This window comes from Ambystoma mexicanum, chromosome 2p (genome assembly GCF_040938575.1).
Source record: "Ambystoma mexicanum isolate Mex_15411 chromosome 2p, UKY_AmexF1_1, whole genome shotgun sequence".
NCBI classification, from domain to species: Eukaryota; Metazoa; Chordata; class Amphibia; order Caudata; family Ambystomatidae; genus Ambystoma; species Ambystoma mexicanum.
Window position 1 is genome coordinate 1,164,817,787 of NC_090923.1, and position 24,257 is coordinate 1,164,842,043.

General features: G+C 53.1%; 1 protein-coding gene across 5 annotated transcripts in view; it reads right to left on the reverse strand.

Annotated features, from left to right (window-relative positions):
* The window catches only part of HUWE1 (HECT, UBA and WWE domain containing E3 ubiquitin protein ligase 1), a 2,445,223-nt gene that overhangs the window by 1,071,086 nt on the left and 1,349,880 nt on the right, over positions 1–24,257 (reverse strand). For all 5 annotated transcript variants that reach the window (XM_069645305.1, XM_069645304.1, XM_069645303.1 and 2 more), the window contains exon 50: positions 783–925. In XM_069645305.1, coding sequence (XP_069501406.1) covers positions 783–925 — 143 coding nt within the window. The remainder of the gene's footprint in view (positions 1–782; positions 926–24,257) is intronic.

Below are 24,257 nucleotides of genomic sequence, written 5' to 3' on the forward strand. Positions count from 1 at the left end.
CATTCACCAGAGCTGCCGAAAGCATCGATGACGCAGATATCAGCGTCAATGTGTGAGTCAACAGTGTTGACGCCTTGTGCGTCGAAGAGGCTTTGGCTAGATCCGAGGGTCCGTGAAGCTCTCGAGGAGTATGTTTTGCCGAGGTCGACGACTCTCAGCTTTTATCTCTACCAGATTTATTTCCTGGGGTATCGCCTCTAGGTGTCTCTGAGGGGGGACTGGGGATGGGTGGGCAAGGCCACGTTCTCGAACACCATCTTTTTTCCAAATTCCTCGATCTGTGACCCTTTACTTAGTATGTCTCGAAGCGGATGAATGATGCGATCCGCTCCGGGACCTCGATCGGGAGGGTTTCCTTCGACAAGGAGACAGCGGTCTTGACGCGTCCGAGGTAATTTTGGTAGGGGTAATAGATTTTGTAGGCCTACCTCTCTCCAGCTTCCCTCTGCACTTCCTTAAGGCTTTCCGCGCATGGTATTACATAGCCGAAGACAAACTAAGAGCGCTGGTGAATTCGGCCCGTTCCCGTCGACGCGGAAAAGGGAACAGAGGTGTGGCGCCGGAGGACGGAGTCAGGGCAGCGCATGCTCCCTGGGCTACGCCCCTGCGTGCCTTTAAATTTAAAGGTGAAGGTTTTTTCTGGTGAAAAAGGTTCAGTCTCCCGTCCCTTGGAGGGGACGCCCATACAGTATGGAGGAAAGGGGACGGGACGTAAGAGTAAGTATTACAACCACATAATATCTGCTTCAAGAGGACCTAAAATGCAAGCAGGCACATCTCACCTGCATCTCCTGTGTAGAGAGCACCTCAGGCTGCCCAGCAATCACTACAGCATCAGTTTCAGCTTCACCATCCATGATGTCCCCATCTGCCACTTCTGCTTGGGCTACATCCTCTTCGTGCACTTCTACCTCACCTACCTCCTCTGAAAGGACATAACACAATAGAAGTTAAGACCACCAGACAACGAAAAGCAATACAAAAAAACCCCAAAAAAAACACTATTATGACACTCAAACCTGGCCTTAGCTCCTCTATGTGGTTGGGAATTGTCTGCACTATAGTTAAAACAAGCCTTCTACAAAAAGTGCTGCAACTATAAAAACTGTAAACAAGCACCCTGTAACCACTGCACCACTAAATAGGTAAAAGTAACCCCCTACATAAACAGTTTACTAATTGATACAAACAGTTCCATGTTTTATTTAATACTCAATGGCACTTGGCCAAAGGGTTCCATGTAATAATGTCCCTTCAAAAATGTCCCCTGATAAAGTTGTCGTTTTTTGCAGAGACCGTATTACATTGAACATACAAGGGACACCCGCCAACCCTGTTTTTTATTTTTTTTAAGTGGGAGCAGGGGTCATCCCTGCAACCGGTCCCCATACATAATGTCACCATATACAATGTCGCCAATGGCTTTTCACTGACATTATTTATGGGGACATTACCACCAGATACCGGCCGAAGGGGATGGACGAGTGTTATAATGCAAACTCAAACACTTGGCTAAAGTGCTAGCCATCAGAAATCTTCTAGGAAACCAGATCTAAATCACAGGAATTCATAGGTTCAACATTTTAAAAAACAAGTGACAATCTTTTCTGTTTTGCAGACTAGTTTCCACAATAGGAGTGCAAACATGAAGTAAGCTTTCTTGGCACTGTTAGGAAAGACTTCTCTTTACTGCACCTTTGCTTCCATTTTTATGGACCCCAAGCGTTTTGCTTTTATTTGTGAACCTGACCTGGACTTTTTATAGTGCAGCTTCACTACGCTGTCGTTTGCTCATCCGTTATGGGGAAACTGACATGTCCCTCAGGCTGTCAGTACTGGGAAACATTGTTTCACTTAGTCTCTGTACTTTGTTACCACTTTTAGAAACTAGTTCTCACTTGTTGCAACTTCTCATTTTACAAAGAAGTACAATGGGGTACACTTTTTGTTTTGCTCTAGACTAACACTCAAAGGATTTTTGGTAACTCTAGGTGTGCTAAATGGGCAAACTGGTGGCAGCAGTGAGTTACCATTTTTTGGTGTTTTTCGTTTTCGTTTTATTTTATTTTTAAATACACAAAATGCCATAACATCTCAATATATAAAGTGTATGAAGTGAAAAGAAAAAAGTAAAGAGAAAACACATATAAATTAAGAAATTCCACATACAACTTGAGACAAACACAAAATGGCGAGGACTGCAATGTATGAAATATTTCTTTATTTTGTTATTTATATAGCGCACCTAACCCTAGCGCATCTGGGTGCTTTTCTTACATAGGCAGTTACAACAGTTAACAAGGTTACGTATGTAAATGGAGTTATTCATTTTCATTTACAGTAATGTTTACAATCAATATGTCAAGCCCCAAGGTGCTTATGACAGTGCAATATATACAGAGATATTGAGAGCAGCTTAGTTATTCAGATATCGTGTGAAGAGGTATGTTTTAATTCATTTCCGGAAGGTCTAGAAGGAGTCTTGGGCCCCAAGTTTGACTGGCAGGGTGTTCCATTGTTTACTAGCTATTGCAGGAAAGCTGCTGCCACCCGCTTTCTGTAGGTAAAATCTCAGCGTGGCAAGGAGATGCATTTAGGCTGTTCTTGTGCGTCTATCGCAATGAGGTTTAGCAATTTTGACTGACAGGCATCGCGGGGGCCGACTGGTGGGGACATTTGTGAGTAAGTGTGAGGGTCTTAAACGTGATACGTTTTTGTACTGAAATCAAAAGTGAACATTCTGTCTAGTTGAAGAGATGTGGGTAGTTCTGGGGATATTGAGAGCAGCTCTCAAGGCATTTGTCAGGGAGAATTCTCACAAATGGCTGATTTCCCTTACCTAATGAGTCCCTCAGCAAATTTGCTGGATTTCTAGGGTTTATTTTTTTCACCTGGTAAGAGTGTGAGCCTTTTTCCCACTCTTACATGTGTTTTTCTGTGTGTATTTTTTGCAGTGACGTAGGGTTGTCTTTTAGACTTCCCACTGACTCCATTTTTCTGGGACTGACTGTCTACCAGAAAACTATAAAGTTGACATTAACTTTATGTAGTCTCTTAATAAAACAGACCCAATATACCCCATTTTACATGGAGAATTGGGAAAGGGTTCATTCTTATCCCTTTTTGTCTGTTACTCTTGGAGCACTCTTTCGCTCCCTTTTCATCAAGACTTGGCTGGTGGCAGTGGTAACTACCCTATTTTTTCAACCGCGGTTATCTTATATAACCATGTTATTGTTATTTATTCTCGTGTTTTACTTTGTGTGCCAAACCGGGGTTGATTCCTTGGTTCGCCGTCTTTTTGCGGGCTTCTGCACAGAAGCCCTCCTTAAGGCGCCTGAAAGTCTGGGTAGGCAGGATGTGAGGGAGGGGTCTTAGGACCCCTGCCATGGGATCCCTTGGTAACCCAAGTCGCACTCCTGTTTGATTGGCTGGGTGACTGTCCTTGCCAGGACAGCCACCCTGCTGTGTGATTGACAGCCAGGCTATATGAATGGGGAAACTGCATAAAAAGCAGGTCTCTGGGACTGGAAAGGCAGTCGCCACTGGAACGAAAGAACGAACCAACGAGGAGCTGATAGAAGAGGACCCCTACAACAACTGAACCACCCGGTGAAGCCCTGCTGCAGGTCCGACTCCTCAGAATCGGACGACAGAGAAGATCCTCCAGGAAACATCTTCCCTTGTGCTGGTGGGACCAACCAGTTTGCCCAAACTGCAAGCCAGGACCCCTCCTCTGGTTGAATTCGCTGTACAGAGCTACAGTGGGCCGGATAGCCACGAAGGTCAGACCCTGCTTGGTTTTAAGGAGCGCACCCTTTATTCGTTGTTTTGCTCTGCAGCTGGTTTCTTCCTTGGGTAGTGCAGGACTCTCCTGTCTTCCTACTTCTTGTCAGTCCGACAGTCGCTTCAGGAACCATGAGCCTGAAAGAACCATGAGCCTGAAAGAACTACGAGGAACGTCCGCCTCAGCTACAGCTTCCTCTCCGTTTTAAGGTACTGTGCAACTCCGGTTGTTCGTTTCGTTCAGCCGCGTTGAAAGTGTTTGAAATCTTTCTCCAAACCGAGGGCTTTTCCTCCTCTTCTCTTTGAACTAACTTTTCTGCCAACTAACCTCGTCGAGAATCCGTGGCACAAACCTTACCGCAAACTACCCTGAACTGTGTGATCTTGAGCAAAAGACTTGTGGCCCATTGACTTTGGCCCTAAGCCTTTTCTACCTGATTTTATCACTGTAGTTCCTGTTGCTTAATTGCCCCGAGTACTTACCTGTTGATGTGGTTCAATTTCTATTAACTTTGTCTTTCCCTTCCTTTTAAATTGCTAGAGTGCCATTTTGCTCCCACTTCATTTTGTGAGCTTAACTTGTCTGGAACTTATTGGGAGTGGTGTGGTGTATTAAGAGTGTGATTTTTAAACTGCTAATGATAGTGTAATGTTATACAACTGAAGAGTAAGGAACAAGTTACTTACCTGTAACTGTTGTTCTCCAGCATGGGTCTGGCATGGATTCACATGCTCATGAATATTCTCCGTCGTCAGGCTGGGAATCCTCGGTAAAGAAAAAACCAGTATCAGTTTCGTTTCTGATCTGTCTTTCGTAGTAATAACCAATCACTGGTCTCTGCGTCATACTGACCACAGCCAATGACTGCCCTCTACCTAAGCACCGCCTCTGGCAGCCATCTTCAGATTTGGAAGCACGTGAAGTGGCAGTATGACCAAGTGAAGAGCCGCAGAGGGGTAGGCGGGAGGGTTCGCATGTGAATCCATGCCAGACCCATGCTGGAGAACAACAGTTACAGGTAAGTAACTTGTTCCTTCTCCAGCATGGGGTCTGGCATGGATTCACATGCTCATGAATAAAGAATACATAGCAGTACACACATGCACAACCACGGGCGGTGGCAACGGCTCAACATTAAGCAGTACATCAAACTCAACATTAAGCATCTTACCTCCTCACCAGGCTCACCTCAGGCGAACAGGTTGCGCAGCACTGCTTGCCCGACCCTGGACTCCTCCCTGGAATCCCGATCGACGCAGTAGAATTTCGTGAAGGTGTGCGTCGACCTCCACGTAGCAGCCCTGCATATGTCCAGCAGGGGCACACCAGAAAGGAACGCCGTGGTAGCTGCGATCGCTCTGGTGGAATGGGCTCTCGGACGGCCAGGCAGCGGTCGGTTTGCCAACCGATGACAGTACATGATACAGCCAGAGAGCCATCTGGAAATGGAAGCCTTCGAGAGAGCCTTCCCCTGATTGACAGGTCCAAAGTTCACAAAGAGTTGTGACGTCTTCCGAAAACACTTCGTGCGGTCCACGTAGAACTTCAGCGCTCTAGCCACATCCAGCGAGTGCAAAGTCCTCTCAGCCGGCGACGGAGGCGACGGGAAGAACACAGGCAACACCAAGGGTTCGTTGAGATGGAAGTCCGACGGTACCTTGGGCATGAAGGAGGGGTGCGTCCTGAGCACTACCCTTGTGTCGTGAAAAGTCAAGTACGGGGCCTTGCATGAAAGGGCCTGGATCTCTCCCACCCGTCGTGCGGAGGTGATGGCCACAAGAAACGCTGTTTTCCACGACAGAAACTTCAACGGGGCCGAGTGCAGAGGCTCGAACGGAGGTCCCATGAGCTTGTTCAGCACCACGTTGAGCTCCCACGCCGGGGCCGGAGCCTTCACCGGCGGGAACGATCTGAACAGTCCCTTCATGAACTCTTTCACCAGACGATGAGACCACAAGGACGTCCGGCCCGTGGTTCTGGTGTATCGGGAGATCGCAGCAAGATGAATCTTGATGGACGCGTGTGCCAGTCCAGCTTTGGCCAGCGTCAGCAGGTACGGCAGTACCTGGGGAGCCGTAATCCGTAGAGGGTTAATCTTCTGTGCGTGGCACCAGACAGAGAACCTCTTCCATTTGTGTCCGTAGCATTTAAGAGTCGAGGACGCCCTGGCCTTTGCAAGAACCTCTCTGCAGTCGGCTGGTATGTCGTATCCTCCAAACTCTAGCGCTGCAGGAGCCAGGCCTGCAAGTTCAGCGATTTCGGGTCGTGGTGGAGGATGGCGCCTCCTTCCCTGGAGAGTAGATCCGCGTCCACCGGCAGCTTGATTGGCGGGGACGCTGACAAGTCCAGAAGGTCCGGGAACCATATCTGCCTCGGCCACGCAGGTGCGACGAGGATCATCCTGCACCGTGACCTCTTGAGCTGGTTGACGAGCCGGATTAGCAGTGGCAAAGGAGGGAACGCGTAGAGGAACAGGCCCTCCCAGGGGAACGAGAAGGCATCGCCCATGCTCCTCGCCTGGGGAAACCTGCTGGCGAACCTCCGGCACTTGGAGTTCGTCGCCGTCGCGAACAGGTCGATCTGGGGTGTGCCCCACCGTCGGAAGAGGCGGTCCACTAGATCCTGCCGTAGTTCCCACTCGTGGCACGAGCGCAGCTCCCTGCTGAGTGAGTCGGCGATGGTGTTTTTTATCCCTGCCAGATGAAACGGCACCAGAAACATCCTTTGGGCGACGGCCCAATGCCACAGGTCCTGCGCCTCCTTGGACAGCGCTGGGGACCTGGTTCCGCCCTGTTTCCTGATGTAAAACATGGTGGTGGTGTTGTCGGTGAAGATCCTCACCACCTTGCCCTTGAGGGACCGAAGGAAGGACCTGAGGGCCCAGAACACTGCACGGAGCTCCAGGACGTTGATATGGAGGGACTTCTCCGTCGGGAGCCAAAGGCCTCTCGCGTGCAGATTTTCAGTGTGCGCTCCCCACCCTTCCAGGGAGGCATCGGTGGTCACTGTCTCCTGGTGGTCTGGGGTCTGGAAGTCCATGCCCGCCGTCAGATGCGTGCGGTTGCCCCACCACCGGACCGCTCGGCGGAAACTCTCGTCGAGTGTGATCCTCTCCTCGAAGCTGCCCGTCGTTTGGATCCAGCGCGCGTCCAGGAACTCCTGCAATGGGCGCATCCGGAGCCTGCACATGGGAATGAGGTAGATGCAGGAAGACATCATTCCGAGGAGGGACTTGATGGACCTCACCTTGGCCGCGTCGGAAACCAACATCCGCTGTACCTTGCCCAGGATGGACCTGGTCCTTTCCTCCGACGGGGAGGCCAGAAGAGACACTGTGTCGAGCTTCTCTCCCAGAAACAGTGCGTTTTGCGCGGGAACCAGGTGAGACTTGGCGTAGTTCACGGAGAATCCCAGGTCCGTGAGAAGTCGGACGGTCCTTGCCGTGTGATCCTTGGCGAGCTCCCTCGTCTTGGCTCGGATGAGCCAGTCGTCCAGGTAGGGTTAGACGTGGATCCCCTCGCGGCGGAGCTGCGCCGCCACCGGTGCAAGGCACTTGGTGAATACCCTGGGTGCCGACCGTAGTCCGAAGGGGAGGGCTTTGAACTGGTAGTGACGCCCTTGGACCACAAACCTGAGGAATTTTCGGTGCCCCTTTAGGATGGGAATATGGAAGTAGGCATCCTCCAAATCCAACGACGACAGGAAGTCTCCTTCCTCCAGCTGACCCAGGACGTGCTGGAGGGTGACCATCCGGAACTTTTGCGCCTTGATGAACTTGTTCAGACGTCGCAGGTCCAGGATGGGGCGCCATCCCCCCCCGTCTTCTTCTTCACGAGGAAGTATCTCGAGTAAACTCCGGAGCCCCGAAGCCTCTTTGGGACGAGTTCGATGGCGCCCTTCCTGAGCATCGCCTTTACCTCCAGGAGAAGTTGAGGGACGTGAAGTTCTTTCCTGGCCACGGGGGGGACGCGCGGACACCTTCTTTGAAACTCGAGCGCGTGGCCCCGGGCCAAGGCGTCCAGCACCCAACGGTCGGTGGAGATGGACTCCTACACGCTGACGAAGCTCGCCAGCCGGCCTCCCACTGGGGTGCTTCGGTGGGGGCCCGACCCCACAGTCGGTTCAATCCTGTTTCGACGAGGCTTTGCCGCCTTGACCTCCTTGGCGACGACGGCGGGGTCCGCCAGACTTGCCTCGTCCTCTGTAGGCCTCCTGAGCCGACGAGCGGGCCGCTTGACGGTAGGTGGAGAAACCGCCGTCGGAACTTTTGGAGGCACCCTTGCCTCCGCTGCTCCGTAAGGGCGTCCGTCGTTGCTGCAGAACTCCAAGGGCCCGGGCCGTCTCGGTGTCCGCTTTAATGGCCTGAAGGGAATCGTCCACTGTTTTCCCAAACAGGTTGTTCCCATCGAAGGGCATGTCCAGGACTCTGGTCTGAACGTCTTGACGGAAGTCCGTAGCCTTGAGCCATCCACGCCGCCTAAGGCAAACGCCGTTGCCCAACTGGCGGAACCCAGTGTCGGCGATGTCCGTCGCAACGGTAATGGCGTGGTCCGAAGCCACCTCACCTTCCTGCAGGATCTCCAGGGCCTCTGCCCTCTTGTCGTCCGGCAAGAAGTCCAGTAGGGGAGCCAGTTTGTACCAGAGCTCCCTGTCGTAGCGGGCCACGATAGCCAAGGCGTTGGCCGCTTTAATAGTCGTCGCCGCAGACGAGATGACTCTGCGTCCCATAGCGTCCAATTTCTTTCCCTCGCCGTCCGGTGGGGAAGTCGATGTGGAGGCCGCACCCCCCCCCCCGCTTTTTTCCTGGCCGCCGCGGAGACGACGGAGTCAGGGGTAGGCTGCGCCCGGAGGCACAGGGGGGCCGTGTCCGGGACCCGGTACTTCTTCTCGTACCGGTCTCTTCTAGCTGGCGTCGTGGAAGGGTTCTTGAGGAGGGTGAGGCCCTCATCCCAAATGTCGTCCAATAGAGGCACTGAGAGGACCGTCTTCCTCTTGGCCTCGCGCCGCTGATAAAGGAAACCTTCCTTCTTCTCCTCAAGGCAGAGTTGGAAAAGCTCGGATGCCCTGGTGATCATGGAGTGGATTGATCCAATCTCGTCGGGCGGAGAAGCCCTGGTGGGAGGCGACGACGGTACATCCTCGTCGTATACCTCGTCGTCCGTACCCGTCGCTGCCGTGTCAGTCCCCGTATCATCCCCTCAGGTGGACGGGGAGGAGGGCTGGAAGGGGCGCGACGGCTGAAAAGGAGGCGGAGGGTGGATCCTTCTTTTCTTGGTAGGGGGAACACCAGAAGGTCCCGGTTCTGGGTCCCCCGACGGGAGAGGTTCCGTCGGCAATGGTAGTCTCGTCCTTATCTCTGAGCATAAGGACTGTATAGCCAACAAAATGGCCGCCGAGTTGTCTCGCGGCGCTGGCAGAGGGGAATCCGACGGGCGATCAGGGGCCCCGTCGGTACCCTCGACGATGTCGTCGTCGCCGCCGTCGGGATCCATCCCGACGGGCCGGTCTTCTTCCACGCCGAGGCCGTGGCTTAAGACTTCGACCAGCTCCTCCTCCGAGGTCGAGGCCGAATCTACGACGCCGCCCTGCCCCCCCTTTTTCTTCCCCACGGGGGATTTCACGGGGGTCCTATCGATGGGCACAAAAGAGGACTCCCTCCGAGGTGGCAGGGAGACTGAGCCCCGAGGTCGCCACCACTGGTGTAGCCTCCACAGGCTGAGCCAGGGCCGCCACGACAGTTTCGATAGAGGGCTTGGCCGGATGGATTAAGGCCTTCACCACCCTAGGTGCGCTCACCGCCTTATCCTTGAGGGGGGGGGGGGACACTGCCTCGCTCCCGCTCCGCCTTCGAGCTCGACCGGGGCCTCTCCAGGAGCTTCGCCGGGTGCTCGGCCTTCCTCTTACCCGACCCAGAGCGTTGGCTCGTGGTTGATGGTGCCGGGGAGGGTGCGCCCTGCCTGGCGCCCGTAGAGCCCGACCGTTCGGCGCTCCCGGTGCCAGCGGACTCGCGGTGCTTGGCCTTATGTTGGACCCCCGTCGCCGGGGCGTCCTCAAAGGTCTTAGAAGACCGCTCGGCTTTCTTCCTCTTCTTCTCGCCGGACGGCCTCTTCCCTTCCAGCCAGTTGGCGAGACGTTGATGGCGGTCCTTCATGGTCCGCTCCGACATGTTGCCGCAACACGCACAGTCCTTCTCCACGTGCGTCTTGTCCTCATGTAGGCAGTAAAGACAAAAAGAGTGTTCGTCCTCCTTGAAGACGTTCTGCAGCTGACATCCAGGGCAGACCCTGAACAGCTTTCCGGGCGTCGAGCTCCCCTTCTCCTGGGCCATGACCGGGCCTGAGAAACTTCTGGAGTCCTCCAAAAGCGTAGCTCGACGAAGTCTTCACCCTTGAGGGGCGCAGGCGAATCCGACACGGGTCCCCGTTGATCGGATGGAGAATCGGTGGAGCTTGAGGCTCTTCTGACCCGAAAAAACGAAGTTTTTGAGAAAAAACGTGAAAAAATAGCACTAACGCTCGAGAGCAATAGCACGAGGATCCCAACACATGAACGTGCGGTAAAAATCTGAAGATGGCTGCCAGAGGCGGTGCTTAGGTAGAGGGCAGTCATTGGCTGTGGTCAGTATGACGCAGAGACCAGTGATTGGTTATTACTACGAAAGAGATCAGAAACGAAACTGATACTGGTTTTTTCTTTACCGAGGATTCCCAGCCTGACGACGGGGAATATTCATGAGCATGTGAATCCATGCCAGACCCCATGCTGGAGAAAATAAATGTACATTATTTTACTTGAAAACCTTGAGTCGGTGTTTGCCCTAATCATAGTAATTGCTGTCCTTTGTTCAACTATTTGATACTGCTCACTTACTCTTGAGAATAATCTGGCTGCTCAGCTACTGCTACCACTGTTTCTGTGTAGCAAAGGCTTGTACCAAAGGTGAATTTGTACTGTCACTTGTAGTCTTAATTGTGTGTGGTGTTCCCAAAAGGTACTGCATATAATTCTGCCCCAGCCAATGACTGCTCTCTACCTAAGCCCCTCCTCTAGCAGCCATCTTCAGATTTGGTAGCACGTAAAGTGGCATTAGGACCAAGAGGAGAGCCGCAGAGGGGTAGGCAGGAGGGTTCGCATGTGAATCCATGCCACACCCATGCTGGAGAACAACAGTTACAGGTAAGTAACTTGATCCTTCTATAGCATGGGGTCTGGCATGCATTCACATGCTCATGACTAAAGAATACATAGCAGTACACACATGCACAACCACGGGAGGTGGCAAGGCTCAACATTAAGCATTTCAACATCTCAACATTAAGCATCTCTTACCTCCTCACTAGGCTCACCTTCAAGCGAACAGGTTGCGCAGCACTGCTTGGCCAGCTCTGGACTCCTCCCTGGAATCCCAGTCGACGCAGTAGAATCTTCGTGAAGGTGTGCGTCGACCTCCACATAGCAGCCCTGCAGATGTCCAGCAGGGGCATACCAGACAGGAACGCCATAGTTTTAGCGATCGCTCTGGTCGAATGGGCTCTGACAGCCAGGCAACGGTGTGATGCTGGAAATGCATTGGATGGACAGGGCCTCCCTGTCCTTGTCCTGTGGTCCTTTTTCATTTGTGTTCTGTATTGTTTTCTGCCCAGGAGTCCATGTGGGACTCCTGGCAGTGCAGCTCTTCCTGTTTTTGGTCTGGTAAACAGACCGTTGGGATACCCCTATGGCACCCATGCGTGGGGGTACAACCCTGTGCCACTAGTGTATGTTTTTGGGCACCTGTGTGGCACACATAGCAGGGTATGGGCTGGTGGCAGCCCCATGCTGAATTTGACAGGTGCTCAGAGTATCCTCCATTTTGGGATAACCAGGCCCTGGCATTGGAATCAGTGGATTCCTGATCGGAAACAAGATGGCCCCTGTGGCCTCTTGCTTTCTATTGCCTGTTACCTTGTTTTCCCAAAGTCCTGGGAAGCCCCGACTCTGTCCCTTCCCCCTGACTGGCTGATGGGTGGAAGTTCCATATATGGTGGTATTGTGAAGTCCAGGCCAGACTGGCTGGAGCCTTCCCAGTGACTGTTGTGGGCACAGCCTGTGGGTTGGAACTGGGTGAATGGAGTGTGTGACCAATATGCACTTCTTGTTGTGGATGTTTGGTTTCTGGTGTTTGACACAATGATTGAGACAGCCCTGCCCGAAACTGCCATGAATGCAGTGTTGAATGGCTGGATACTTGTCACATTACACATTCCTTGTTGTGAGTGTCAGAGGGAGGAGTATGGCCTAAATGCACTGTATGCCTGATTGGCTGACTGCTGAATGCCCTTCTGAGATTGGTTGACCGAGTGTGACCCAGCAGAATGAATGGGAGATCAACTAGTACATCTGGGGGCCTCTCACTGCTAGAAATCGTTCAGAAGCTGGAGTTCAAAGTACCATTGAAACTGAAGCTGAATCTCGTAGCCGAGCCTGAAGGTGGTTGACTGCTGTCTCCCTTCGCCGAAATCCGAAAGCCGTTGAGACTGCGCCAAGAGAGGACCTGGTTAGGCACCCTCTTCCCCGTGCTCCAAGGGACCATCGAGCACCGCTAACCTTCGCCGAAGCTCCCTGGAAGTCAGACCCTGGACAGGCTGCCGATCGGAGACTGGGACTGCCGAGGAGAACGAAGATAAGCACTGGATATTCCGTCCACCGTCGTCGACCAGGTTTTGCTATAACCGCTGGAGGCCCGTCGAAGCAGTGTTGCCTAGAAAAGGGACCGCTTGACGCCGTGCCATCGACGACCGGATCTGCACGCTCCTTTGCCTAAGACTTGATTCACAGACGCGCTCGTCCACACAGCCACCCGTCTTATCCCGCAGGAGGCGGCCAGGCCGTCAACGCGCCGAGGAGCATTCGCTGGTGGGTTTCCGGCATCGAAAGACCATAGAGACGCCGGACGACTCGATGCCCTTGCTGGGCCACAGTTCTTCGCAAACTCTTTGCGGTCCTGAACTATCGACATTGAGGTGCCCCGCACGCCTCTTCCTTGCAGGACGTCTTCGCTCCATCGTCGACGAGCACCACTGGGACCGAAGCTGCCGCCTTGACGCCGAGTTCACTTTCTTCGTGGGATCTAGACGATCCGTGGCTCCTGCTTTAAAGGGAGCCGTTCAAGAAGGATCAGTCGACGACTCGTAGCCGAATTGTGCTATTCCAGGTACATTGGGGTGGTAGAAACATTATAGAAGGAAATAAGACAACAGGACAATATATGGACTGGGCATGTGGTATATCTTTATTTTATAGGTTGCCCTGGTGGGGGGCAGGGAGATCTCCACACAGAACTGTGTCTAACGGTAGGGGCCGGCATTCTGCTTTCCCTTCTATGTCTATTGTTGGTTACCTTTATTACGTGATTTGTGTGACATTTAAACAGAGTACAGTTCATGCACTTTAATGAAATATATTAATTGTGGTAACACTTAGAACTGTATATATTAGTCATTGTAGATTTACTGTGCACAACGTGAGTTATTGCGATTGTGTATATAATCGCAAACCTTAATTATATAAAGACTGTTTTAACTAATACAGTGTGTGGACATTCCTTTGTGGGGGATTGGGGACTAGACTGTACTTAAGAACTAGCCGGCATCACCTCCTGAGAAGCTAGGCCCCGATTGCTCGTCCATTGCTACCAACAATAGAGAATCTTGGCTGGAGTACTCTGTGCCTCTACTCTACCATATAGAGAGCAGGAGTACAGACACCTCCCTCCAGTCTTTACAAAGGGTCGGTTTGCCAATCGGTGACAATGGGTGATGCAGCCGGTGAGCCACCTGGAAATGAAAGCCTTGGAGAGGGCCTGCCCTTGGTTTACATGGCCAAAGATCACAAACAGCTGTGATGTCTTCCGAAAATCCTTTGTGCGGTCTACATAGAGCTTCAGCACTCAAGCCACATCCAGCGAGTGCAAAGTCCTCTCAGCCGGCGACGAAGGGAAGAAAACAGGTAACACCAAGGGCTTGTTGAGATGGAAGTCCAACGGCATCTTGGGCAGGAAGGACGGGGTGATCCTCAGCACGACCCTCGTTTTGTGGAATGTCAAGTACGGAGGCTTACAGGAGGGAGCCTGGATCTCTCCCACTCAGGCAGAGGCCATGGCGACAAGAAACGCTGTCTTCCACAATAGGAATTTCAGAGGTGCCGAATGCAGAGGCTCGAACGGAGGACCCATGAGCCTAGTCAGCACCAGATTGAGCTCCCAGGCTGGGGCCGGAGCATTCACTGGCAGGAACGAGCGGAAAAGTACTTTCATGAACTCCTTAACCAGGCGATGCGACCACAGCGACGACTGCCTTGGAGTTCTGGTGTAGCGGGAGCTAGTCGCCAGATTAATTTTGATAGAAGCGTGCGCCTGCCCCCGCCTTGGCCAGCGGCCGTAATCCGTAGAGGGTTTATCTTCTGTGCACGGCACTATACGGTGAAACTCTTCAGTTTAGATTCGAAGAAGCCCTGGCAAGTACCTCCTTGCAGTCCGCTGGGATCTCATATCCTCCAAACTCTAGCGCTGCAGGAGCCGGGCCTGCAGGTTCAGGGACCCCGGTTCGTGGTGCAGAATCGCACCTCCTTCCCTGGCAAGAAGATCTGCCCGGAAGCTTGACTGGAGGGGACACTGACATGTCCAGAAGGTCCGGGAACCATATCTGCCACGCCAGCGCGTCGAGTATAATCATGCACTGGGACCGTCTGAGTTGACTGAGTCGCAGAAGCAACGGCAACGGGGGGGCAGTGGTGGGGGATGGGGTTCGGGAGTGGATTGGGGGTATAGAGGAACAGGCCGTCCCAGGGGAAGGAGAATGCATCCCCCATGCTCCCCGGCTGGGGAAACCTGCTGGCGAACCTCTGGCACTTGGTGTTCGTCGCTGTCGCAAACAGATCGATCTGGTGATTGCCCCATCGTCGAAACAGTAGGTCCACCTGATCCTGCCGAAGCTCCCGTGGAAAGAGCGCAGCTCCCTACTGAGTGAGTCGGCAACTGTGTTCTTCACTCCTGCCAGATGAAAGGGTACCAGGAACATCCCTTGGGCGACAGCCCAGTGCCATAGATCCTGCGCTTTCTTGGAGAGAGCTGGGGATCTGGTGCCCCCTGCTTCTGAATGTAGAACATCGTGGTGGTGTTGTGGTGGTGTTGTCGGTGAAGACCCGCACCACCTTGCCCTTGTGGGATGGAAGGAAGGACCCGAGGACCCAAAACAGGGCCCGAAGCTCCAGGACGTTTATGTGCAACGACTTCTCCTCCGGGAGCCAAAGGCCTCTTGCTTGGAGATTTCGAGTGTGTGCGCCCCATCCCTCCAGGGAGGCGTCCGTTGTCACCATCTCCTGATGTGCTGGGGTCTGAAAGTCAGTGCTATCCGTCAGATGCGCGCGGGTGCCCCACATCCGAATCCCTCGACAGAATGTCTCGTTGAGGGCGATCTTGTCCTCGAAGTATCCCCGAGACTTGTATCCAACGGGTGTCGAGGAACTCCTGCAGCGGCCACAGCCGAATGAGGTAGATGCACGACGATATGCCGAGCAGGGACTTGATGGACCTCACCCTGGCAACTTCCATGGTCAACAGCCGTTGTACCTTGCCCAGGAAGGCTTTTATCCTGTCCTCCAACCGTGAAGCCAGGCTTGAGCCTGGCTCCCAGGAACCGAATGTCCTGAGATGGCACCAAGCAGGACTTTGCATAATTTATCGAGAACCCCAGTTCCGTGAGCAGGCGGACGGTCCCAGGCACTTGGTGAAGACCCTTGGAGCAGACTTCAAGCCGAAGGGAAGGGCCTTGAATTGATAGTGCTGTCCTTGGAACACGAAGCGTAGAAACATTGGATGCTACTTGTGAATGGGGATGTGAAAGTAAGCATCCCCCCCTCCCCCAAGTCCAGCGACGACAGAAAGTCTCCTTCCTCCAGCTGTACCAGCTCGTGCTAAAGGGTGACCATCTGGAATTTCTGGGACTTGATTTATCTGTTGAGGGGGAGGAGATCTAGAATGAGTTGCAAGCCGCCGGTCTTCTTTCAGATGAGGAAATACCGCGAGTATACTCCGGAGCCTCTTCGGGACGAGTTCCATCACACCCTTTTTCAGCATCGCTCGTACCTCTAGAAGCAGTTGTGGAACGTGGTTTTCTTTCCTGGCCACAGGTGGAAAACGGGGACACTTCCTTTTGAACTCCAGGGTGTGTCCGTGGGCCAGAGTATCCAGCACCCAACGGTCGGTGGAGATTGACTTCCACACGCCGACGAAGTTCGCCAGCCGGCCTCCCACCGGGATGCTCGTGTGGGGGAACGACGTCGCGGCCGATTCAATCCTGCTTCGTCGTGGCCGTATCAACTTCGACCCCTTGGCGATAACTATTTCCTCCGGCCTTGCTGTGGCCTCTGTAGGCCTCCTGAGATCAAGAACGGGCGGCTTGACGGTACGAGGAAAAGCTGCCACCAAACCCTTTGGAGGCACCCTGTGACTGAGGCCCAAAAGGACGGCCGTCATTGCTGGAGTGTTCCCAAGGAACAGGCCGCATCTGTGTCTGCCTTGATGGCCTGCAGTGACTCGTCCATCGTATTGCCGAACAAGTTGTCCCCGAAGGGCATGTCCAATACCCTCATGTGGACGACCTGACGGAAGTTGGTGGCCTTGAGCAAACCACGCCGGCAAAAACAGTTGTCCATCTGGCAGAACCCCGTCAGTGATGTCCGTGGCCACCGTGATGGCATGGTCCGAAGCCACCTCGCCTTCTTGTAGGATTTCAAGTGCCTCCGCCCTCTTGTCTGGGAGGAGATACAGGAGAAGGGCGATTTTAAACCACAGCTTCCGGTCATAGCGGGCCACGATGGAGAGAGCGTTGGCCGCCTCAATGGTCGTCGTCGCTGTCAAGATTACCCGTCGTCCCATGGCGTCTAGCCTCTTCCCCTCGCCGTCCGGTGGGGAAGTGGAAGTCTATGCCACCGACCCTGCAGATTTCTTCCTGGCCGCCGCCGAGACCACCGAGTCAGGGGACGGCTGCGTTCTGAGGCACTTTGGTGCAGAGTCTGGAACGCAGTATTTCATCTCGTCACGGTCTCTCTCCGCCGGCCCCCCCATCTTCTCGGCCAGGGGAGATGATCGCCATCTTCACTGGAGTCTTCTCAATGGGCACGAATAACTATTCCCGCCGGGCAGGCAGGGAACCTCTCGGCTTGGTGGATGTCTCTTGGGAACCCGCATCTGTGGCCTTCACCAGGGACACAATCACTCCCTCAATAGACGCTTTCGCCTGGTGAATCTGGGCCATCACGACCTTGGGCGCGTCTGAGGCCTTCACCGGGGGAGAGGGAGGGGGGGGGGGGGGCAAGGGGGGGATGGGGGGCAGGGGTGGATGGGGGGGGTGAGGGTCAGCGCCTTGCTCCCCTCTTGGCTTTCTCTGTCAGAGTCGATTGGGCCTTCTCCCGAAGCTTACCTAGTTGCTCAGACTGCCTTTTCTTAGCTGAGCCGGAGCATTGGCTCATGGTTGACGGCGTCATTGATGCTGTGGCTGCCGCAGAGCCCGTACCAACTGCACTCCTGGTGCCTGCAGACTCGTGGTGCTTTGCCTTCTGTTGGGCCTCTGACGCTGGAGCACCGGCAAAGTTCTTAGAAGACCGCTCAGATTTACTCTTGGGAGAAGAATGCTGCCAGGGCTCATCTGTCGCCAGGTTCTGTGTCTCCAGCCACTCAGGGAGCCGATTGTGACGGTCCTTCATGTTGCGGGCGGACAAGTCCTTGCAGAACGCACAGGCATCCTCCACGTGCGATTTGTCGGAGTGTAGGCAGTAAAGGCACCAGGAGTGCCCATCCTCCAGGAAAATGTTCCGTAGTCCACATCCTGGGCAGATCCTGAATGGAGGTGTCAATTATCCCTTATCTTTGTCCATGTTCACGCGGGGTAGGCCTCAAGAACCTTCTTGAAACCTCCAAGAAGTGAAGTTCGATGAAATTTTGCACTTCAGGGGCGGAGAAGCTTCAGAAAACGGGTCCTCGTTAAACGAATGATGAATCGGTGGAGCTTGAGGCTCAATAGACCGAAAAAAATAGAGAAAACTCTTTGAAAAAACCCAATACGCAGTAAAAGCTCGAGAGCTATCGCATGAGGACTAAACACTTGAACATGCGGTAAAAATCTGAAGATGGCTGCCAGAGAAGGGGCTTGGGTAGAGGGCAGTCATTGGCTGGGGGCAGTATGACCCCATAGACCAGTGATTGGTTATTAGTAGAAAGACAGTTCAGAAACTAAACTGAAAGTGATTTTTTCTTTACAGGGGATTCCAAGCCTAACGACAGGGAATATTCATGAGCATGTGACTCCATGCCAGACCGCATGCTGGAGAAGTAGCCTTACTATTAAACTTAGCAATTCTGCCCAGGTTCATATATGTCCTATATAGGACGTTTAATTGGATTAACCTGAAACTGTCGTTTCTAGAAACTTCCCGGGGGTATGCCAGGGCCCTAGCCCATTCCCTTTGTTGTATTGGTTCCTGTATCAGTCTTGTTTTAGTGCTATGCTTTTGGGGTTAGGCCTATTCATCAGTTGGTTATAAATCCTGGACACTGGTTTCCACCCATCCCCGAGATTGTGCAGCACTGCCAATATCGGGTCTATTTCTGGTTCCTCTGGCCAATCCTTCCAGATTTCTTTTGCTACTTTTCTGATCTTGTGGTACCATAGAAATTGTCCGCTGGGCAGCCCTTCCTTTTCTATCATGGACTCAAATTCCCTGAAAGGCCCCTCTTCGTAAAAATCAACCCATGTGTAGACACCAAACCCCTCCCATAGTCTCATGGTTACTAGGTCCTCTTTCACGACAGACCACGGCTGCCAGTAGAGTTTCAGGGGAATATGGGCAGTCACCTTTTGAGATTTTTAGGGCCCTGTTCCATACCTTCCTGTCCAGCATCACAATCATTGGGGTTGTATTCAAACACTTTAGCGAGATCCAGAGTATTTCTTTCAGGTGCGCAGCGGCCACCAGTCGTTTTATCAGTCTTGTTTCCGAGGTATCCCCTTCAGCAAGCCATTTGGCCATGTGACTGACAGTTGCACCGCTAGATAGTACCTCTCTAGATCCGGTAGTTGGACCCCACCTTCCTTGTATGGGAGCGACAGAGTGGATAAAGACAGTCTAGGTCTGACAGTGCCCCACAGCAGCTCTCTCAGTTTCTCAATCGTGCAAAAGAATGAGAATGGGATGTAGTGGTGCACATTGTGGAAGTAGTACCGAAACCTTGGCAAAACTATCATTTTAGTTATAGCAACTCTACCAATCACCAATTGTTAGTGAGAATTCTCTTCAACTGGTAAGAATGTGAGCCTTTTTCCCTACTCTTGCATGTGTTTTGCTATGTGTATTTCTAGTTTGCGTGATCTTGGGCACTGGAGCCACACCTACGCCATGTGCACCACTTTGTGTGTTACACAGCACCTTCAGTGCAGTGACACAGGGTTGTCTTTGAGACTTCCCACGGACTCCATTTTTCTGGGTCTGACTACTGTCCCCCAGAAACAATGCCATTAACTTTATATAGTCACTTTAAACCATAGACCCAGTACACCTCATCTTACATGGAGTATTGGAAAGGGTTAACTCTTACCCCTTTTTGTCTGTGCCTCTTGAAGCCTTGTTTCGCTCGCTTAACATTAAGACTTGGCTGGTGGCAGTGGTATCTACCCTAACTTTTCTACCGCGATTATCTTCTATAAATGTGGTAATGTTTTAGGCTATTATGTTAGCCTCGAACATAAACCTGCTTGACCAAATACATTTTATTTTGGTTCCGGCTGGGTTTGCCATTTCTTTTTGTTAAAGTCTTTCTGGTGTTTTTCTCGTGTTTTTCTCTGCGTGCCAAACCAGGGATGACTCCTTTGTTTGCTGTCTTTTTGCGGGCTTCTGCACAGAAGCCCTTCTTAAGGCACCTGCTAGTCTAGGTAGGCAGGATGTGAGGGAGGGATCTTCGGACACCTGCCATGGGTTCCCTTGGTAACACAAGTTGCACTCTTGTCCGATTGGCTAAGGGGACTGGCCTTGCCAGGACAGCCACCCTGCTGTGTGATCGACAGCCAGGCTGTATGAATGGGGGAAAACTGCATAAAAAGCAGGTCTCTGGGACTGGAAGAGCAGTGTCGCCACTGGAACGAAAGAACCAACGAGGAACTGGAAGAAGAGGACCCCTACCACGACTGAACCGCCCTGTGAAATCCTGCTGCAGGTCCGAATCGCAAGAATCGGACGACAGAGAAGATCCTCCAGGAAACTTTTTCCCTTGAGCTTGTGGGACCAACCAGTTGTATCATACTACAAGCCAGGACCCCCTACCCTCTGGTCGAATTTGCTGTACAGAGCTACAGTGGGCCGGATAGCCAGGATGGTCGGACCCTGCTTGGGTTTTAAGGAACGCACCTTTATTTGCTTTTCTCTGCTGCTGGTTTCTTCCCTGGGTGGCGCAGGACCCTCCAGTTTTCCTACTTCGTGTCAGCCCGACAGTCGCTTCAGGAACTGTGAGCCAGCAGGAACTACCAGGAACTTCCGCCTCAGCAACAGCTCCCTTTTAAAGGTACTGTGCAAATCCGGTTGTCTGTTACGTTCAACCGCGGCGAAAGTGTTTGAAATCTTTCTCCAATCCGAGGGCTTGTCCTTCTCTTTGAACTAACTTTTCTGCCAAGCAACCTCGTCCGGAAACCGTGCCACGAACTTTACTGCTAACTACCCTGAACTGTGTGATCTTGAGCAAAAGACTTGACCCATTGACTTTTCTAGCTGATCTCCTCACTGTAGTCCCTCTTGTTCAATTGCCCAGAGTACTTACCTGTTGGTGTTGCCTAATTTCTAATAACTTTGTCTTTCCCCCCCTTTTAAATTGCTGGAGTGCCATTTTGCTCCCACTTCATTTTGTGAGCTTAACTTGTCTGGAATTTAAGGGAAGTGGTTTGGTGTATTTAGGATTGTGATTTTTGACTTGCTTAGAATAGTGAAATGTTATACAACTGTTGAGTATATATTTATTATTTTACTTAAAAACCTTGAGTCTGTTTTGCCTAAATCATAGTAATTGCTCTCCTTTGTGTAACTATTTGTACTGCTCACTTACTCTTGATAAGTCTGGCTGCTCCGCTACTGCTACCACTGTAACTGTGTAGTACAGGCTTGTACCAAAGGTGAAATTGTTCTGCCACTTGTAGTCCTAATTGTGTGTAGTGTTCCCAAAGGGTACTGCATATAATTCTGCCTAACATGTGGTATTCCTGCTCCTGTCAAGTCCAGGTGCCGTGGACCGAGAGATCGTCCAGGGTGGCGCTCCAGCCGTCGAGCAAGGCGTCTGTGGTGATGGTGGCCTGCGGAGGGGGCGGCCGAAAGGGCTTGCCCGTCCGTAGATTACAGTCCATGGACCACCAAGTTAGGTCCGGGTGGAAAGATGGAGGAACGTTGATCATCCCGGATTGTGAGCCCGCTCCCGATTCCATGAGGCCCTGAAGTGCAGCTGAATCCTTCTCATCCTTAGTCTCGTGTGTGGGAGCAGCTGTGACTTCTTGAGGTTGAGCGAGAAGCCCAGGTCTTGCAGTGTGTTCTATGGGACAAGTGGAGAACCACCTCCAGAGATGTCGCCCTGACGAGCCATTTGTCGAGGTATGGGTAGATGTGGAAGCCCTGCGCTCTGAGGAGGGCCGCTACAGCGTTCATGAGCATGGTAAAGACCCTGGGGGCCGAGTTGAAGCAAAACGGAAGGACCTTGTATTGGAAATGGTAGCCCATGATTCTGAACCGTAGAAAAGAATGATGGGGCTACCAAATTGGGACATGTAAGTACGTGTCCTTGAGGTCTAGGGAGCACATCCAGGCTCCCTTGTCCAATGTCTCCGCCATAAAAGCTGGCGTAATCATCTTGAATTGTTGCAGGGGTAAGGAGAGGTTGAGGGTGGAAAGGTCCAGCACAACTCTCCGGCCTGCCTGGTTCTTCTGAATGGCGAAAATCCTGGAGTAGAAGCCAAAGCCTCGCTGGGAGGCTGCAACTTCCTCCCATCCCTGGCTCTCTAGGAACGACCGGATCGCCGCCAAAAGAGTTGCTGTCCCAACCTGTGGGAGTGGAGGGGAGGAGGGAGGAGAGGATGGAATGGGTAGGCAGTATCCCGTGGATACTACGGAGAGGATCCAGGGGTCTGCAAAATTCTGGCACCAGAAATGTTTGTGGAGAGCAAGCCTGCCCCCCACCGGAGATACGTGGACCCGAAGGGGCGTGTCATACCTTCTTTCCCTCAGAGGCTGAGGGGGGGGGGGGGGGGGGACTGGAAAAATCCCTTACCCCGCCCCCCCCTTTTGTTGCTTGTGCCGGCTCCGAGATGGCGAGCGGTCCGGCTGCCTCGATCTGCGTTCTGGAAGCCGCGGAACACTTCATATGCACGACCCTTCTCTGAGCACTGCTGAGAATGGTTGTGTAAGATTTGGGAGTGTTTTTTGTAAGAATGGTCAAGGCCTTTGCTGTTTGTGAGCTGTTCTTCCTGTTCAGCTCTTCATCCATAGAGGAGTGGAAGAGGCCACTTTCTTCCCCCCCCCCATCCCCTCGAACGGCAGATCTAGGATGAGGTCCTGGACGTCCAGGTTGAATTTCGTCAGCCGGAGCTGAGGTGTCGATATGCGCTACTGTGGACTCGATGAGGTTGTGCGCCACAAGCTTGGCCTCCGCTAGCCCCACCTTAAAGCGAGATTGGCATTGGGAGGGGGAGTTCCGGGAGGAAGTACGCAATTTCTCGTTATAACTGTTGGTTTGCAGCAGCCAGCATGGCATCTGCATTGGCGTGACGCAGGTGCAAGGATGAGTTGGAGTAGATCTTCTTGCCTTAAACCTCCAAGATCATCTTCTCCTTACCTAGCAACGCCGCAGAGGAGGAGTAGGAGGAAGCTGAGGATGACTGAGGCTTGGAGTATAGTGATGCTGCAGCGATCACAGAGGAGTGTGGCTGACGATGGGTCGAGAGCAAGTGTATATCCGCCCTCCATCTGCCTGTACTTGGCGTCCAGGCGTCGGTTAACCGGCAGACTGAGTCGGGCTTGAGCCAACCCTTCTTGGCCAGGGAAACTACATCGGTTTGCAGTGGAATCCCCGTGTTGGCAGAGGGGCATCTTGTGAGGACTTCTACCAGTCGTTCGACCTCGGGCTGAGGGAGGCCCAGGTACTCCTCCAGGCCAGCAAGACGTTCGTGGAAGGCCTAAGCTGAGGATGGCATGTCCACATCCTCCTCCTCATCCGTGTCCTGCGAATCCGGAGGATTTCGCGGAGATGGAGGGGTAGATGAAGCCGGAGGCTGTGGAGTTGGCTGTGGAGCGGACGGCTGCACCGGCGCCTGGGGGCCCAATGAAGGCGTCTGTGGTGCCTCTATAGCATGGCGGGAAGGACTTCCCTGACTGCGTCCTTGATGATAGCCCCCTGCGGAGACCTCATGAGGCCGAGGAATTTGTCGAAGAGCACCTCCTCACTGGCTGAAGAGTTGGTGGGGGTACCGACAGGGTAGCGGGGGACTGCTGGAGCCGCTGCATACCCAGTCCGTATGGACACATGGCAAAGATGCCATGCGCATATGAAGGGTAGACTGTAGGCCACGTACCTGGTTGCGACAAGTCCCACCTTGAAACTCGTTCTTTGCCGAATTCGTGGAATGGCGTCCGACGGGTGTTCCTGATTGGAGCAGCCGCCATTTTGTCGAGCTGCCCGCCATGTGCCTGCGACGTGATACCCAGCCCGCCGAGCCCGGCTTCGTCCAAGACTCTTGTATGTAGATCACTGGGCCTACCCTGCTCCTCGGGTCTCGGCCCAGTAGGTGTGACACCCTTGGCCCGGTAGCTACCTATAGGCGGCCCCTCGGACGTATTGCCAGTGTTAGGGCGTAGCCCCTCGGCCATCGTGCCGGTAAAAGGGCAGAGCCCCTCGGGTGTAAGCCCGGTACAAGAACCTTCTGGTCCCTCAACACTGCGTCCGGGAGGATCCTAGGACCCCTCGACCCGAGGGCTGGTGCTGTAGCAGCCTCGGTTCACGTGCCGGTAGAAGGACCTGGCCGGTCCCTCCCGCGCGGGAGTCCCTGGGAAGAGGTCTCCCTTGCCGGGTGCTCTGGAAAATATCGGCCCTACCTTGGACCTGGGGCGATGCTTCACAAAGTTCTTGAGATCCTCTGGAGGTGACTTCTGAACATGATTGCTAACCGTGGTCTGGGCCAAGGCAAAGTAGGCAGAGGGCTGGGAGTCTGAAGTTGTGAAGAGCCCGTTGCAGGATGGACACCTGCTGAACCCTGTAGAAGTCGACATGCGCCGGGGGAGGAGCGTGACGCCAGAGGACAGAGTACCTGAATAATAGATCAGACAAAAAAAGAGAAGAAGTATCCGCGCGTGGAATTACATGGCCGAAGCCAAACCCAGGAGCGCTGGTGAATTCGGCCCGTTCCAGTCG